This window comes from Dufourea novaeangliae, unplaced genomic scaffold, assembly GCF_001272555.1.
Source record: "Dufourea novaeangliae isolate 0120121106 unplaced genomic scaffold, ASM127255v1 scaffold205, whole genome shotgun sequence".
Lineage (NCBI taxonomy): Eukaryota > Metazoa > Arthropoda > Insecta > Hymenoptera > Halictidae > Dufourea > Dufourea novaeangliae.
Genome location: NW_015374106.1, coordinates 512717 through 529341, shown reverse-complemented (window position 1 = coordinate 529341; position 16625 = coordinate 512717). Strand labels below are relative to the sequence as shown.

Genomic DNA, 16625 nt, shown 5'->3' with positions numbered 1-16625 from the left:
TTAATTCATATAAGAAATTATAACGCCGAGGTGGTGGTGTCTATGAAGTTACGGGGCAACACCGTTTCACGCTTCCATTGGAACGCATAGACAACATGTATTTCCGAATCAAGATTACCGCACTTTTTATCCGACTCACTCGCGGAAGCAAAACATAATGACGGTGGTAAAGTATGCATTAAACAATTGGTTATTTGTGGACCGTATGTACGTCGTGTAAGGATGCATTAAACAGACCTGAGTTCGTACTTAAAAGTAGACACCTATGCTAAAATGACAATTTGTGGATGTCTAATGATTATAAGAATAATAATCCTAGAAACAGCTCCGATCCTGGTGTCTTCGTATCCAGATAAAGACTTTTGAATGAAACATAAAAAGCTATGTCTATTGTCCATTTTCGATTAAATAAACATGAAATAATGCTCATATCTTCTAAAAGTTACTGAAATTTAAAACATTGCGTTCTCTGAAGTTTTACTTGTCTGACATTGCAATATTTAAATAAATAAATTAACAAATATATCAAGTTGTTTTTTTGAGAAATCTATTTTTTTCAACGTTTTTAATAGTCACGTTACAGTTAACTATTCAGAATGGTATGCAAGGAGCTATTCCACATGCAAAAGTAAGTTGCAAATATAAAATAACGTTTTCTCGCATCATGCTTCGTGTCCGTAGCGATCATTTTTTAAATTCACTTAATATATATATATACAATCACTCACAGAAGTATCCACCCATTATACATATATGGTATATTTTAAGTATTTAATTAATGAATGCTAATTAATTAAGGTATTTAATTAATTAATGCGATTTAAAGTATTTAATTAATGTTAAAGTCAAAATTAACATTGTAATTTATGTTACTAAAATCTTGCTTAATATATGTGGTTTAAATTGGGATGTTTCAAAGTATTGCCCATTTCTGAAAGCGACAGAAAAACGCACACACACATTTTTCCACGAAAAAAAACTACTTCAAATATTTAAATTAATCAATCTATACATAACAAATTAAAATTTACATTAAGGTCGCCGGGTTATCCAACAAAGTATTAATTAATTCTATATAGTTTGTTTAAAATAAATACTGCTTTTGGGCGGATACTTTTATACTGTTCTTTTACTACTTTTACTGATAATAATAATTATTTAAATAAACTATGTACAATTTCAATGCATCCTAGTCTAAAATACATATAATCACCATGTATAATTTCTCAATTGAATGCATCCTATAGTCTGTTTTTCGAAAGATGATGCCTGGTAGGTAGGCTCGAGTTTTCGCGGTGTTGCCGCGATCGCGAGACACCTACTGCACTTGTGTCTCTCTCACTCTTCGCGTCTTGGCCAATGACGTTCGACCGTTGACGTGCGTCCTCGTCTACGGTCGTCTGTCTCCATCGCACGTATTACAAACCTCTCGAGAAGGACCTACCTACAATCTCAAGTAGTAGAGACTGCATTCGGCACGCGCCCTTAATCATCCATTGTCTAGAAATGGTGGAGAATGTTGACGAGACGCTGAACGTTTTCACACGTCAAGAGTTAAAATACACGAATAAGAAAAAGTTTATTTGTTTTGAAAGAATGTATTGTACCCAAATATTGAGAAACATATTAAAAGGGGATTAAATTAATACGTAGGTTATTACAAAAAACGCTACACGTGAAAATCACAGGGTAAAGAAGGAAGTTGGTTTATCGAGCGTCTGAGCGAGAGACTCTCGTGCCGAAGTGCCAGAGGATGGAAAGAAACACACAGTGGCATTGAGACTCTGACAACTCTCCTTTTGAAAAACAGACCGTAGGACCCGTAATTATAAATGAAGTAACGACCGCAACGCGGGACGTAACACTTTATAGAGGAACGATTAACACATGTGATGGCGTTTAAAATATGGAGTGTGACCAGTTATGGAGAAGTACATATTTTGAAAATATGCATCCATTAACGTGTATTTTACAGAAGACGGACTACAGCAGAAGACTACTTTTACATTTATGGTTAACCGCTTGGGATATCGTCGAAATAAAGGTCGAAGTTGAGACTCTAATTTTATTGTATCATATTAATATATTTTAATAATTTTCTTCAAATGTTCGTAAATATTGACGTTCTTTGATTCCCATTTGAGTTTGTATATTTTTGCTAATTACGGGGTCGATTGCGGAAGCGTGCAACAGCGATGCCCGCGATCGGCCCTTACGCCCGAGAGGGTCCGAACCGAAGCGATCATTCCGTTCCGATCGGAACCGAAGCGACATCAAAGTGGGAGAGCAGCCTCAACGGTCAGAATAGCTATTCTTACACATTGGTCACCGGTAACACAACATATGAGTCATATTACATTATGTATTCGTAACCGGTGACCGAATATGTAAGTTATATGACGTCACATCTGCGTGGCCAATGACGCATCTTGTAAGACACGGACTGCCGGGACGTAAACATTGCTGATTGCTGGAGATAGGACCCAATAGATATTGCCATTTGTGGAAGTGACAGAAGAAAAACTGATGACAAAATTAAAAAAAAAACTAGTTCAACCTATGTATAACAGATTAAAACTTATGCTAAAATCTCAGAGATATCCGATAAAGCAGTCATTTATTGTAAACAAGCTGATGGCAAATTAATATTGACATTGAGCAGATATTTCTGTGTGCATTCTTATGCTATTTCTACAGATAACAATGCTTTTTCATATAAACTATGTATAATTTCTCAAATGAACACATTCTAATCTAAAGTATATCAATCAATGTTTACTAATACATAAAATATATTAGACCTATGAATTGGACTAATACTTTGGTAATTGTATATATAAATCATTTTTATAATGGTAATATTAACACGTTACATTGAATAATTTCTGTCAAGGATGATAAAAATCCGCACGATCTTTCAACGGTGCTTACAAGATAACGTATACTAGAAATTATTATACCACTTGCAAGGTTTCAAAGGTTTTCCATTTCTTAAACGTTTTAGAGGCATTAAATTCCTCAAAAATCTTAGAAATTACCCTAACGAACTCAACAAATTTTATGACTCTTTTCACGTTCGTTACATTTTTTAATTTTATATCGAATGCGAAAGTACTAAGGAATAAGTCTGCTCGGACTTCTGTTCTTGATTCTGGAGTATCAACGCGCCCGTTTGCGTTAATTAATTTTCACGAATGTGCGACGGGATTATGAAGGCATATATTGCAATGAAGAGGCGTTCACCGACACGGAAGCACGGCGATGCTTTCTAATTTAATCATTTTCTGATCTAGTTCCTCTGTTAGTCCCGTTTAAGCTGTGAATTCTACGGTTGTTGGTTTACAGGTACAAACACTTTCGAAATATGTATTTGGATGGAATTTTCATATTATTAGACTTATTTCTACGCGGTGAGATAAAGAGATCCGTGGGTCTTGGACTTATCAGTCTCTTCAAAAGGCTTCGTTTAACTTATCACACTTCTTGTTTTAGTTCATGTCATTCACAAGACTAATTTAAGGTCAAAAACGAAGGCGTCAATCATACACCGTGGGAATACAGTACTAATACGTTTAAATTTAAGGGGGGAGACTCCGTAGTGGGCCGTGAGCTGCGTGCGAGTGTTCACACAATCAACAAGAACCGTATACATATGTATATGCGATGCACCAGGGAGACAATCGATGTCGTAGAATCCAACTTCTGCCTCGATAATTGCACAAATGAAGTTTTCACGGGTATAACACTCACGGGTAGACTTCACTACAGGGTGGTCTGGTCCTTAGAAACACCAATAAACACCATACGTTAATAGAATTGGAATTTTAGAAAGTTGTGAGACACACGCCGTTTTAAACATACAAGATGGCTGTTCAGGTCAAATTTTCTCAAATTTCTCGTCAAAAGTAGACCAGACCACGCTGTATACCACTATCACACTATCGTGGAAATGCGATTTTTGTCAATTTATCACTTCTAGACGGCGTAAGTTGGATTCTATGATTTGATGCGCTCAGACTGAAGAATAACCGGGAATGTAGTTCAAGGATTCTCCGCTAAGAGCGCTTATGGTATACGTCAACCACGTTTTGAACATGTCACAGACGAGATGCAATGTAATTTTCTGTCCCATGCTTCGAGGACGTCAGAAGTCCCCTTACCATTTCAGTGTCAATACCCAACGTTACCGATTCAGTGTGAAAATATATCACCACGCTCTTGTGGCCAGAAGTAATACTAAATAACTTATCTGTGATAAATATGTGTCAATGACTTCAGCCCTGGGTCCTGCACGCTCTCTGTCGGTGCCGAGACGTGCAAAGGAATCCCGGAGATCGCCGAAGCGGGCAAGCGAGAGAGAGCGATAGAGCGTTCCGCGGTATCGGTGCTCTTCGTCGGTGTCGACGCGTGTGTACTACGTTCGTGACGTTTCATCACAAGGTACAGCGGAGTCCGGTTATTGCAACACAGCTTATTACAGCAGATCGCATATTGCATCCGACTTGCTCTCTAAGTTTGATTCCCATACACATTACTTTATATATACATATTTTCATTCTGCTTATAACATTTGTTTACAGCGACGTAATTTCTCTGTCCCTTGAATGTCGTTATAAACGGACTACACTGTATAATGTAAATGTCAGGTCGGATGAGACAGAAGTACAGTAAATCCTCGACAAGTGTTCGCAGGTTCCTCGGCACTGCATGTTAAATATTTCAAAAAGTAATGGCCATATACGACTGAAACAAACGTAATTGGCTTCAGAATTCCAAGTTCTACCATTATGTTGAACCTCATTAAAAAGCCAGCGTACACCTGGGGACCTCTCCTTACCAGTGTCAAGGAACCTTTGAATAATAATAAATAATAACAATATAAGTGTTTGTAATAATTATATTCACATTATAATGTTATGAATTACATTTATATTAAAACTCTTACAAAACATGATAATTAACCATTAATGTATAGGATGTTCTCTAAGAACTCACACCTATACGAAATATTATTTTTATTATTATTTACCTCCTCCGTTTCTTTTTTTGCGGTTTTGTATCGCTATCCTGATCATCCGTGCTTATTATGCTATTGACAACAGACCGTCGACTTCGAACGGATGTCACTTCTGGCGTCGGGCACAATCCTAAGTCAAGCGATCTAACAATACCAAAAAACATCCAAACATGTTACGTTCGTTACTTTTAAATGATTCCTCTTGTATTATCTATACCACAACTTTATGCATTATAGGTATATATTTTTTATAGATGTTTACTAATTTTAAATAACTTAAATAATATAGTAGGCAGATTGTCCAGTAGCAATTCAAATTGTGGAAATTTTACACACTTGAGATAAATGTAAATGTTATACAAGTTTTTTTTTAAATATTCAATTAACGATTGGAGTGGCAGGGGTCATTGAAGAAACTTTGTCGAAAAGTCCCAAACGGCGCGATCGCGCTTATTTCGTTTCGTGTAGATGAATGCTAAAATGTTATTTATAATATTCCCGTCGATATCGAAAGGAAAAAACATTTGGTGCAGTGGCACTTTTCCACATGGAATCTGAACAGCGCGGTACTCAAACGGTTAAACACTGACTGGGTGTGTACTCACACAAGTACAGTTTTGTTAAACAACCAGTATGTATTCTGAATGAAAAGAGTGTACAGTGTGGCCGTATAATTAATCAGGAGCCCAACTAATCGTTTGATGAACTACCGTAAGCGTATTTTTGGTGCCCCTAAAATTCAGCTATGTATATTTTTAGTTTTCCGACGATATTAACAGTTCGAGATTCGAAATGCTTTTAATTTTACAATTGACTATTATATCTGATTACTGTATAGTTCAGGTTTTTTCTTCAAGCTTTGCTGAAAATTTATACGTAGAAATGCAGGTGTGCGGCAGCCAGTAAGCATGGTATGTAAACAGTTTCTCATATTTTCGTATAAACCAGGGGTTGGCAAGTTCTTCGATAATAAATGCCACATATAATACTTTTCATACATTTTTGATGTTCAAGAGCCACAGAAATAAAATATTCGAATATTGATACATACTATACTACTATAAATTATTAATATAAAAGTTTAGGAGAAATGCCAATGAAACCCAATACTGTCTCGGAAGCCGCACACAGTAGCTTTGAGAATCGCATGCAGCTCACGAGCCACAGTTTGCCCACCGATGGCGCAGGCTAATTTGGAAAATCCGATTCGCAATTGAAGCTTCTGCTACTCGCGTAATTATATGATGCGTTAATGACTATCCAAACGAAATGAGAACGCTGTTACAAATGCTTATTAAAATTTCGTCGTTTTCCTTATAAAGAATTATTTCCGTTAGTTAAGTTCTAACTTTATCTCGTTAACACGTCGAACCACAAAGTAATCAGTGAGAATCATGTTAAAAGGATTAACTTAACCACACTATACCACACCTTTCCACCTAGGATACCATGAAATAAAAATAATAGTGCAACATTCAAGCCTTACTTTCTATGAATAATTTTTAAATATGCATTTCTAATTTATTTATTTTTTATATGGAATCACCACATGTAAGGCTGTTGCACGATTTCTAGGACATACTGCATATTACGTGAATGTAATCGACTCTAATTGTGTACATTCTAATCTTTGGTACTACGGAATTATGTTGCACACTCAATTAATATTCTTTTTAATTCTATCAAATAATTATTCTTCAATTATGCTGAAGTAATATATGGTTTACGTAATATTATAGCAAGAACTAAAAATGTATATTTTATCGAAAATATTTTCACTTACTCTAATGAACTATTTTCGTTCGTTTCTTGAATTTTGTCTACTGTTTGTGCAGTGTTGGCGTTTAACATTGTAGGACTTTCCTTCGACTGAGTGGGTACAGCGAATTTTTGTACTTGACTGGAATAAATACTTTTTGAAGTAATTTGTGTCGGAGGAGCAATTCCATTTTTTTCGTAATACTTCCTTAAATCAACAGTAACACTTTTTGTACAGTTGTATGTTTTATATATTCCGACAAGATAGTCTGCTAGCTCGAACATATTCGACCTTAAGGATACAACTATAAATTGTGCATTTTTCGTCCTTTCTTTGATGTAATTTCCAACAATTGAAACATTCTTAAAATCTAAAGCAGCATCGATTTCGTCCATAAAATAAAGAGGAGTTGGTTTATAGTGATGCAACGCGAATACAAGGGCTAGAGAACTCAAAGTTTTTTCACCTCCGCTAAGATTACAAATATTTTTCCAAGATTTCTTAGGTGGTCTTACACTAAAGGCAATTCCATCGCTAAAAGGGTCCAAAGAATCAACCAACTCTAATTCTGCATCGCCACCCAATGTAATCATTTGATACATTTCCTTTAATTTATCTGTAATTATAGTAAAACCGACAAGAAACTCTTGAATCCTACGACGTCTTGCAGATTCATAAATGTCTCGCATTTTGTTGCGTTTTGTAGTTATTTCTTCCAAATCTGTTGCACGTTGCAAATATAATGCATCTTTTTCTCTATACTCTTCGATAAGCTGCATATTTGGAATTTCTGTCGGTAACCTTTTCTTAGTTTTATGTAAATTACTTACAAGTGTTTTTTCATCTAACTCATTCAGTTCTTCTTCAGTTAATTCTTTTAAGTCTTCTGAATTTTCACCAGGTATCGCTTGAAGCTTCAATGCAGCAATTCTTCTCGTATAATCTGGAATTTGATGTTTCAATTCCTTTACTCCATTTTGACATTCCTTTAGCTTTTGATCTAGATCAATTTTAATGGCTTTCATTTTATTCTCTCGGGACTGCAAAGCGTTTAATTCCTCTTTAAGGGCTGGCATAACGCTGTCTCTTTCCAAAAGAGCTTCTGCAAGTTCATTAAGTTCTTCTAAATACTTTTTTCCTTGCTCCTCTAATACTTGTTTTTCTTTTTGAATATCACGAAGTCTTTGCTCGCAAGTATGCACATCATTTTCGAGGGTACTTATGTGTTGTTCAATTTTTTTCACGTTTCTTTCTGATGTTTTCATCGCAACTTGCAATCTACAAATTTCTGCTTTAGCTTTATCAATCAATTTACATAAATTAGATATGATCTTTTGCTGATCCTTCACACGACTTCCTGATATCTTTTCGATTTTTCCATTAATAGATAGTACTTCATTTTCAACGGACTTCGAACTTTCCTTTACTTTCTGTAGAAATTTTTCAGCTATGTCCATCTCTTTCTGTAGCAGTTTAACTGTTTGTGGGTCCGCTACCGACTCCTGAACTTTGTTTTCTTGGATTTTCAATTGCGTTTGTAATGATGGTTCTTGTTCATGCAATGTCATGACTTGGATATGTAACTTTTTTGTACTGACGGTCATTTCCTGTAAATCTACGTTTAGAGTGTGAACCTGATTTTCTAAAGATTGATATTCTGCTCTGAGTCTAGTAGACTCTTTGAATGTTCTATCCAAATCTTCTTGCAATTTTTCAATATCAACAACAGACAGTTCATTTCTTAAAACCTTTTGCCCCATTCTTCCCCTTAATACTGTTCTTCCTCCTCCACTCATTGTACCCGACAATTCAATTAATTCACCCTTTAAGGTAACAACTCGAAAGCGTTTATGACCATATGCAATACGTGTTGCTTGATCTAAATCATTTGCTACTAATGTATCTTGTAACCCATAATAGAATGCTGGCAATACTCTCTCATCGTCAACTTGTATAAGATCAAACAGCCTCGAAACGTTCTCAGGTGTCTGTATTTTTTGTTTACATCGTGCTAACAGACGTTCCTGTTTTTCTAATGGAATAAATGTGGCACGTCCTATATCATTCTGCCGAAGAAATGTTATACATGCTTGTGCTGTGGATACAGTGTCAACTACAATATTATCCAGAGAACCACAAGCTGTTGAAATCGCAATATCATATTTTCCGTCTATAGCACCAAGGTCACCCTACTCGTTGAAGAACACAATAATTTTTTTTATAATATACTATAAAAAAATGTTAAGCTCTGACAATAACACAACTGAACTAAATGGAAAAGATTTCACATAACTTAGTACATATTATAGTACTTTTAGCAATAATAATTCCGTTTAGTGAATGTAATGAACCAAGATCCTACTTGTAGACATTAAACTGTGATGCACAACTTTTCATGTAATTTGAGACATAAATTTTTTTCTTTTAACCCTCTTTCTTAGAGCGACTAACATGATGTCATGTTTTTTTTTTATAAAAATATTGAATTACTCATTGAGTGTAAGAAAGTTTTTGAGAAAATGTGACATATTAATGACCCATCATTATTTTAATAATAACAAGGGAAATGTAAAGGTAAATAATATTTACATACAAATTATAATAACAATATATGTACAGGGTGATCGTCACGATGCCGGGGTCGAAAACAAACCACCTGCTATATCGTTTAAGTCTGTGACAATAAACGTGTCATCGGTAAATTACTCCTGCTGAGCAGTCTACGAGTGTCTGTCTGTGGATATCAGGGCCAGGGCACATAAACGATAAAGCAGGCGGCTTGTCTTTTGATCCCGGCAGCGCACAGCGCACAGTGGTACAGAACGCCGGTTTAGGAGTTCAGAAGATTATTAATTTTGGTGTAAAAATGGGAATTTCAAAATCTAACTTGGTAAGCATGTAAATAATGTTCATATTTATTAAAAGAATACAAAATTATTATGTTATGTCTTTTAAGAATAATTTCTTTATATACAAAATAAAAAAAAATTCTTTACGTAGTTATCATTGTCAATTACAAATTCCCTTATATCATTCTCGAAAATTAATGAACTTCTTTCAAAATTTTTCTTTTGGATAACATTCTCTGATTGTTTAATATCCGCAATTTCGTTATGCAAAAGAAAAATTTTAAAAGAAGTTCATTAATTTTCGAGAATGATATAAGAGGACTTGTAATTGACAATGATAACTCAGTAAAAAGAAGTTTTTTAATTTTGTTTATATAAAGAAATTATTCTTAAAAAAAAAATCATAATAATTTTGTATTCTTTTAATAAATATGAATATTAAATACATGCTTACCAAGTTTGGTTTTGAAATTTCCATTGTTACACCCAAATTAAGCTTCTGAACTTCTACATCGACATTTTGTACCACCTGTGCACGGGGACAATCACCTTATGTGTTGATATTTTGCTATTATAGATACTATCAGAAATTTTAATTTCATAACATCGCACGTAAGTAAATAAAGTGAAACATTTAAAAGGATAAATAGTTTAAAAATTAAAGAAATACATACTTAGTTTCTGATTGAATTTTTCATAGAATGACTAACTTTTATAAAGTTTGTTTTGGTTGGTTCAGTAGTGTTACACATTATACATACATATACAGGATACCTACGATAAGCACCGATTATAAATATATAATATTTGAATATTACAATCTGTTGAAACAAAATGCTACATTTTCACACTAATATTTGATTACAGTTTAATACGTGTGGTTAACGTTTACTTTTGAATACGAATGTGTGAATCGATGTGCTGCGTGAATCTTTAGGAATTTTGAGTTATTTTCAGACACAAATATATCGAAATTAAAATAATCTAAAACACCCTTTATAGCGCGGGTACACTGGATACAAAAAAATGATTAACGTCCCGGGTGATTAGGTGGAATCACATAATTGAAACAATGGATACGGGGGTTTTACTGTACTCTCAAGCAGAGAGAAGAAAAAACGTAATTTACTACTAATGTTTTCTATAATATCAACAGTTTAAATGCTATGTTAATCAGAGCTTTTTGTTGGATATCCCATACATTAAATTATTTTACTTACGGAACATATAATTTAAAATTTTCTTACCAATCTGCCAAATATACCAGAAAGTCTTCCTTCCCTTTTCTCTCGCATTAAACTGTCTATAATTTTGTTCCTCGACTTACTTGCTTGCATAGCAGACTTTTTTTCTTCAAACGAAATTCTCATCTGCTTCAACCTTGTAGTCACTTCAATCTCGTTCTGTTTTACTTTCTCTAATGCCTGTTGTGCTTGTATCAAATTTTGTTGACATGCTGGAATTCTTAGTTGTAAGCTCTGCAGTTGCTGTTCTTTTTCTACTAAAGTATCTGATGTTAATTTTAAGGAATTCTGTAATTTTTCTAATTTCTGTCTTTCTCTAGATTCTACAGAGGTGCACAATTCTAGTTTAGATTGAGCAATATTGAAAGCTGCTTGTGCTTGGTCAACGTCTTTCCTTAAAGATATCAATTTATTTTCAAGTTTAGAACGTTCATTTAATAATGGCTCTGTTTTCTCACGCAATCCAACCATTAATTTTTCTAATACTAGTTCTTCTTGTTCCTTTGTTTCTATATGACTTTCAATGTGCTGTTCACATTCTTGAATATCTTTCATGCTTTTTTCAGGTACTCTACTAAGCTCTTCTATTTTGGATTTTTCCTAAAAATAGCATTTAATAATTGAACTAGTTTAAAATTAAACAGTATATATTTCAACTTTTAGATAAAAAAAAATAAAAATGTATTTTACTGATTTTAATGTTGCCATATTTGCTTTCCGACGTTTATTAGTCTCCACTAATTCTGCATGGAGTGATTCATCTTGTTTACGAATACTATCAAACTGGGTTGATATTTCATCTTTTTTTAATTGTATGTCATCCCATTTCTTCCTTCTTTCCTGAACTAATATATTTTTTTTAACTTTTTCGTCATGAATTTCTTTCATTTTGTTTGCTAGATCTGACATATCTTTATCCAATTCATCAATTTTGATCTCTTGCTGCACTAATTCTTTCATAGTTTCAAATCTATAAAAAGGAATTTTACTATTTTAGAAAACAACTGAACACTTTAACAACTTAGTAACAAAGTACCTCTTATAATGGTAAAGTTGATGCTGTATCTTCGTTATAGCATTTTCTACTTGTAAATATTGAACTGCTTCTTGCATGGGTTCTTCCAGTGCTGCTTTTTCTTTTTCAACAATTCTTAAACGATTTAACTTCTCAACTCTATATTCTGATAAAACTTCTACTTTCTCTGATAGTTTTTCTAATGGTTCCTTGTAACGAACTGTCCCAATTATATCTTCCAAAAATTCAAGCATACCAGTATCATTTTCAGTTTGTGCCTTAGGTTTCATCATTGCTATTTGCTCAACTTCTCCCTAACATAATAGTTCCATCTTAAACGATTACATTATAATAAAATAGAAACCCTTTCGCTATACTATTCCCTACTATTAGATAACCATGCTGTTCAAAATAAAATAAAAAATATTCCCGCATTACTCGCACTACTCACATTATTCCCGAAGTAATTGAATGTTATTTATTATTTATTCATATAGGGTATGAATGTAATAAAGTACCTATAGATTGTTATATTTTGATTTATAATTGATACTAGTATACAGAAATTGTTTGATCAAAGACAATTATAGTTGGTCTCAGTAGCGATTGGGTTAATAAAATATTTAAAATCAATTTCATACTTGTAAGATTAAGAAACGGTTGTGCTCTAAATCCACACCATAGGATCTTAAAAGCTTTCCAATCTCTTTAAACTGTACTTTTTTTTTGTTAAGTTCATAGTATGAGGTATTATCTTTAAATGCTGTTCGAGATATAATAAATTCACTATTTGGAAAAACATCATAATCTATTTCAGGCTAAAATCAAATTTTTATATTACAGAATTTGATAGAATTTTTATTTTAGTAATAAAATGTTTAATAAGTACCATACTTTATCAATAATTTGTTGAAAATGTACAGACACTGTACAGCTATTAATATTCTGATAGTTATTAGAATTATGTATTAAAACTGATAGCTTCTTCGACCGAATCTTATTAGCTCTATATCCAAATACAAATAACATTGAATCTATAACATTACTTTTACCACTACCATTTGGACCAACAATAGCTGAAAAGCACTGTAAAAAATAAAATTAAAAGGTCATTGTATTTTAATTAAACTTTAACTGAAACATTCATAATTTACCTTATGAAATGGACCAATAATTTGGGTTCCGCCATAACTTTTAAAATTTTCATTAACAATCTTTATGATCATCAGTCTAGGACCGTTAGTATCAATTTCACGAGAGGTTTTGATAGGTGGTGGTATGTATATATCATCATCTACTTTGAATCCACCTTCTTCATCAGTATCCATTGCAACATGTTCATCAACTTCCATTGCTTCATTAACTTTTCTCTGATTAACTTCACCATCGTTAACCATTTTAAAAACAAATTTGCAGTGTATTCTTCTTTCACATCTGACAATTTGCATCAAAGGAAACCAGTTTATGTAAAATAAATTAATAGTTAAAAGTTAGAAGTACATTAATATTTTATATAGGCAAACACAGTTAATTTAAAATATGTTCGTTGTAGACTTTAAATACATAGTTAAAACAAGATAAATACAATTAATTGAGATATTATGTAAAAAAAAAGTGTGAGACAAGAAAAAATACTGATTTCCCGCCACTTATTTCATAACGACAATGATGCCGACGAAGCCCAATGATCACCCAACAACAATGCCTTAACCATGCCTTAACCGCCTAACCAGTGAAACCAGACGCGGGGATCGCTAGTACCAGAGTCAGCTATGGCAATGGCTGCGTTCAAAAGACACAACCGTTGCGCAACCGTTGAGTGATTTCACTAGATTTGCTACCGCTCACCCAATAGGGTGTAGCGTTCAGATGGTTCAGAGTAGTGATGGGCACCATCGACTAAATTAAACTATCGACTAATGATTATTTAGTCGCAACATACCATCGACATTGACTATTTAGTCGATAGTTTTTAGTCGACTGAAATTTTACTTTATAGGTTATGTATAGATTATGTTGTCAACTTTTCAGCATCATTGGTGTATTTACCTTTTAGAAGTGTATTAGTTCAAAAGATAGAATTTCAAAAATATAAGTCGTAAACAAGTTTTGTTAAACAATTACTAATATTCGATTGTTTGTAAGCTATTTAATATTGGCACTTAAAAAATTAACTGCATTAAATTTTTTATGAAAATCAATTGGGTTATAAGCAATAATTTGCACAGTTCTTGGTAATGCATAAAAAAATATATGAAAAACTTGGAATTGGTTTGCATCACGAAGAAAATAATCAAGATCCAGTTAATAGCGATTAGCGATCAATAGCCCGATAGTTCGAGCGAGTCGCTTCAAGCGACTAAATTTAGTCGACCGAAGTAGTCGCTTCAAGCGGTTAATATTACTCGCCTGAAAGTAGTCGACAAATGAAAAAATTAGTCAACTGAAAATAGTCGTTGGTTACTATAATTTATATTATATTATACATCGACTTAATCGATAGTTTTTAGTCGATGGTGCCCATCACTACCACCTCTAACTACAGCCATAGGAGAATCCCCTACCAACAGCCCCATTAGGAAGAGAGAATAGCTACTTCAGTTATTGTCCTCTCTCTCTCTCTCTCTCTCTACTGCCAACCTCATCCCTACCATAAGACCGCACACTCTATTATATATGTCTATGCTACAGATAACCAAGGTAGCCGAGAGGAATATGCTCCAGTATGCGCAAACAAGACCGAAATTCGTCATTTCCATTTCACTGTTATCAACTGTTATGATCTTATTTGGCGTCGACTATACAGAAGTACCTACGAAGAAAAAGGTATACAAATGTACACTTTAATAACTTCATACAAGTTGAATGACAACAAACTATTTATACATATTTTCTAGAAATTCTGATATCATAATTTTGAGAATTTATACAATAATTCATAATACGTACTAGTTGAAATTATCGATTGTATTAAACGTATATATCTATTCAAAATGTTATATAATTTTAACCTGCATTTCGAGGCATAAACTGATATGGTTATCTTAATTTTTATACTTGTATTAGTTGTATTCCTTTTAATAAGTATGTGCTTTGCTTTTATAAAAAGTATTTGCAATTGATTATTCATTAATCATACAGTGTAATGGCATATTTATAGTCTCGTTATAGTTAGATGTAAAATTCTATTGTACGATAATTGTATAATAATTCAATAGTTCTGTTTATTTTTTTATGTATTCTAAAATAATCAAAACTTATTTTTTGTATTATTGTATTAACGTAGTAACATGTATTTTACTTTGTGATTTGAGAGAACAAGTATGTTATTGTATTAATTTGTGCTATTAACAGAGGTGGGTAGAAACGCGAATTGTATAACATGTATTTTACTTTGTGATTTGAGAGAACAAGTATGTTATTGTATTAATTTGTGCTATTAACAGAGGTGGGTAAATACGCGAATTGTTTATTTTATACGTGACACGTGTCTTAAATGTCGTAAATGTAGTATACCTGGAATGAAAATATCTATAACGTGTTTCTAACCTACAAAATGTTTTTCGTTTAGGTTATAAAGAAGTGTTAATATTAACAATCATGATTCTGATTAAAAACAATTAAATTCGGTTACATTGATGAAAAGTGGATATTGAAAGGTTCCAAAAAAAAGTTGTATAGAATAATAATTATAATTTGTTTAGATTAAAAATGATGTTAAGAAAAAGTTTATTTTGGATAAAGTAAGATTAACCAACTACTAGAAAATTTCTGTCATTTTGACTTAATATTGCTTTTAGTGTAATTGATTTAAAACATTGTAAAGCATGTATTAATACCCTAAATGATTAATATAAGCCTCCTACAAGGAAGACATTATCAATAGCAATTTTGGATGCACAATATGATGAGCTTGTTAATTCTACAAGGTAAGATGAACCACAAGATGGAGGATTACTAATTGATGGGTGGAAAAATTCAACAGTTAATAGTTAAACTGTTGTGGCCATGGCTAATGTTACATCTTACAAGTGGCCAAAAACCTTTTCTAGACTCTTTGAACTTTAGTATAATAAGAGAAAGTGGAGAGGATCTGAGTGAAGTTGTAAAATAATTAATTTCATTATTACTGATAGCTTTATATTTATTGATATTAATATTCTTTTCATAAACGTTTTTAGTCTCATCTGTACACACGGTCGAGCAACTTACCATACTTAAACCAGATGTATTGTTATTAATCTTATCGTATACATTTTTATTTACATGATTGAAAAATTTTCATTTTTTTTATTGCAGACTCATTTATGTGGTCCTAGTCTCTTCGCAGCTGTATTTCCGATATCACGGTTGCACACTGTGCAAAACGCTACACGTTCGCCTTTCTCATTCTTTCTCCTAATAAACCACAAAGGTTCACATTGATTATGTTCGTTGCTATCACCTATTTTTTGGCAATTATTAATAATTTACCTGTATAATAAAAGTTAATTTGAGGTTATATTTCGTGTTTAATATCATACCTACAAATTACATTTTTAACATTACATACTGAAAGAAGATATGTATTGATTTTACTTATTTTTAAAAAATTATTCTACATTATTTAAATATTGAAGTAATTAATATTTTTGTTTACGACATTTGCAACAAATGACACGTACAAAATGGATTTAAAAAAGACATATTTGAGATGTGCGGGTACCCGACATTTCGGACTCTGGTGGGGTCGGTAAAAGTC

General features: G+C 32.9%; 1 protein-coding gene across 1 annotated transcript; it reads right to left on the bottom strand.

Annotated features, from left to right (window-relative positions):
- Window positions 1–4968: 4968 nt before the first annotated feature.
- LOC107190849 (structural maintenance of chromosomes protein 4) lies at window positions 4969–13281 on the bottom strand. Its single transcript, XM_015579734.1, has 8 exons — window positions 13039–13281; window positions 12779–12970; window positions 12526–12702; window positions 11906–12198; window positions 11560–11839; window positions 10873–11469; window positions 6801–8965; window positions 4969–5161 (listed from the first exon to the last, which is right to left on the bottom strand). Exons 1-8 carry the CDS (start codon window positions 13279–13281, stop codon window positions 5026–5028), a joined length of 4083 nt encoding a protein of 1360 aa, XP_015435220.1. The 3' UTR covers window positions 4969–5025.
- Between the last annotated feature and the right edge of the window lie 3344 nt (window positions 13282–16625).

Excerpts from the sequence above, each read along its gene's own strand:
- LOC107190849 (XM_015579734.1), bottom strand. The coding sequence starts at position 13,281 with ATGGTTAACGATGGTGAAGTTAATCAGAGAAAAGTTAATGAAGCAATG. Across the intron at positions 11,840-11,905 it reads CAACTTTACCATTATAAGAG|ATTTGAAACTATGAAAGAAT; the intron begins GTACTTTGTTAC and ends TCCTTTTTATAG. Across the intron at positions 11,470-11,559 it reads ATATGGCAACATTAAAATCA|GAAAAATCCAAAATAGAAGA; the intron begins GTAAAATACATT and ends TGCTATTTTTAG.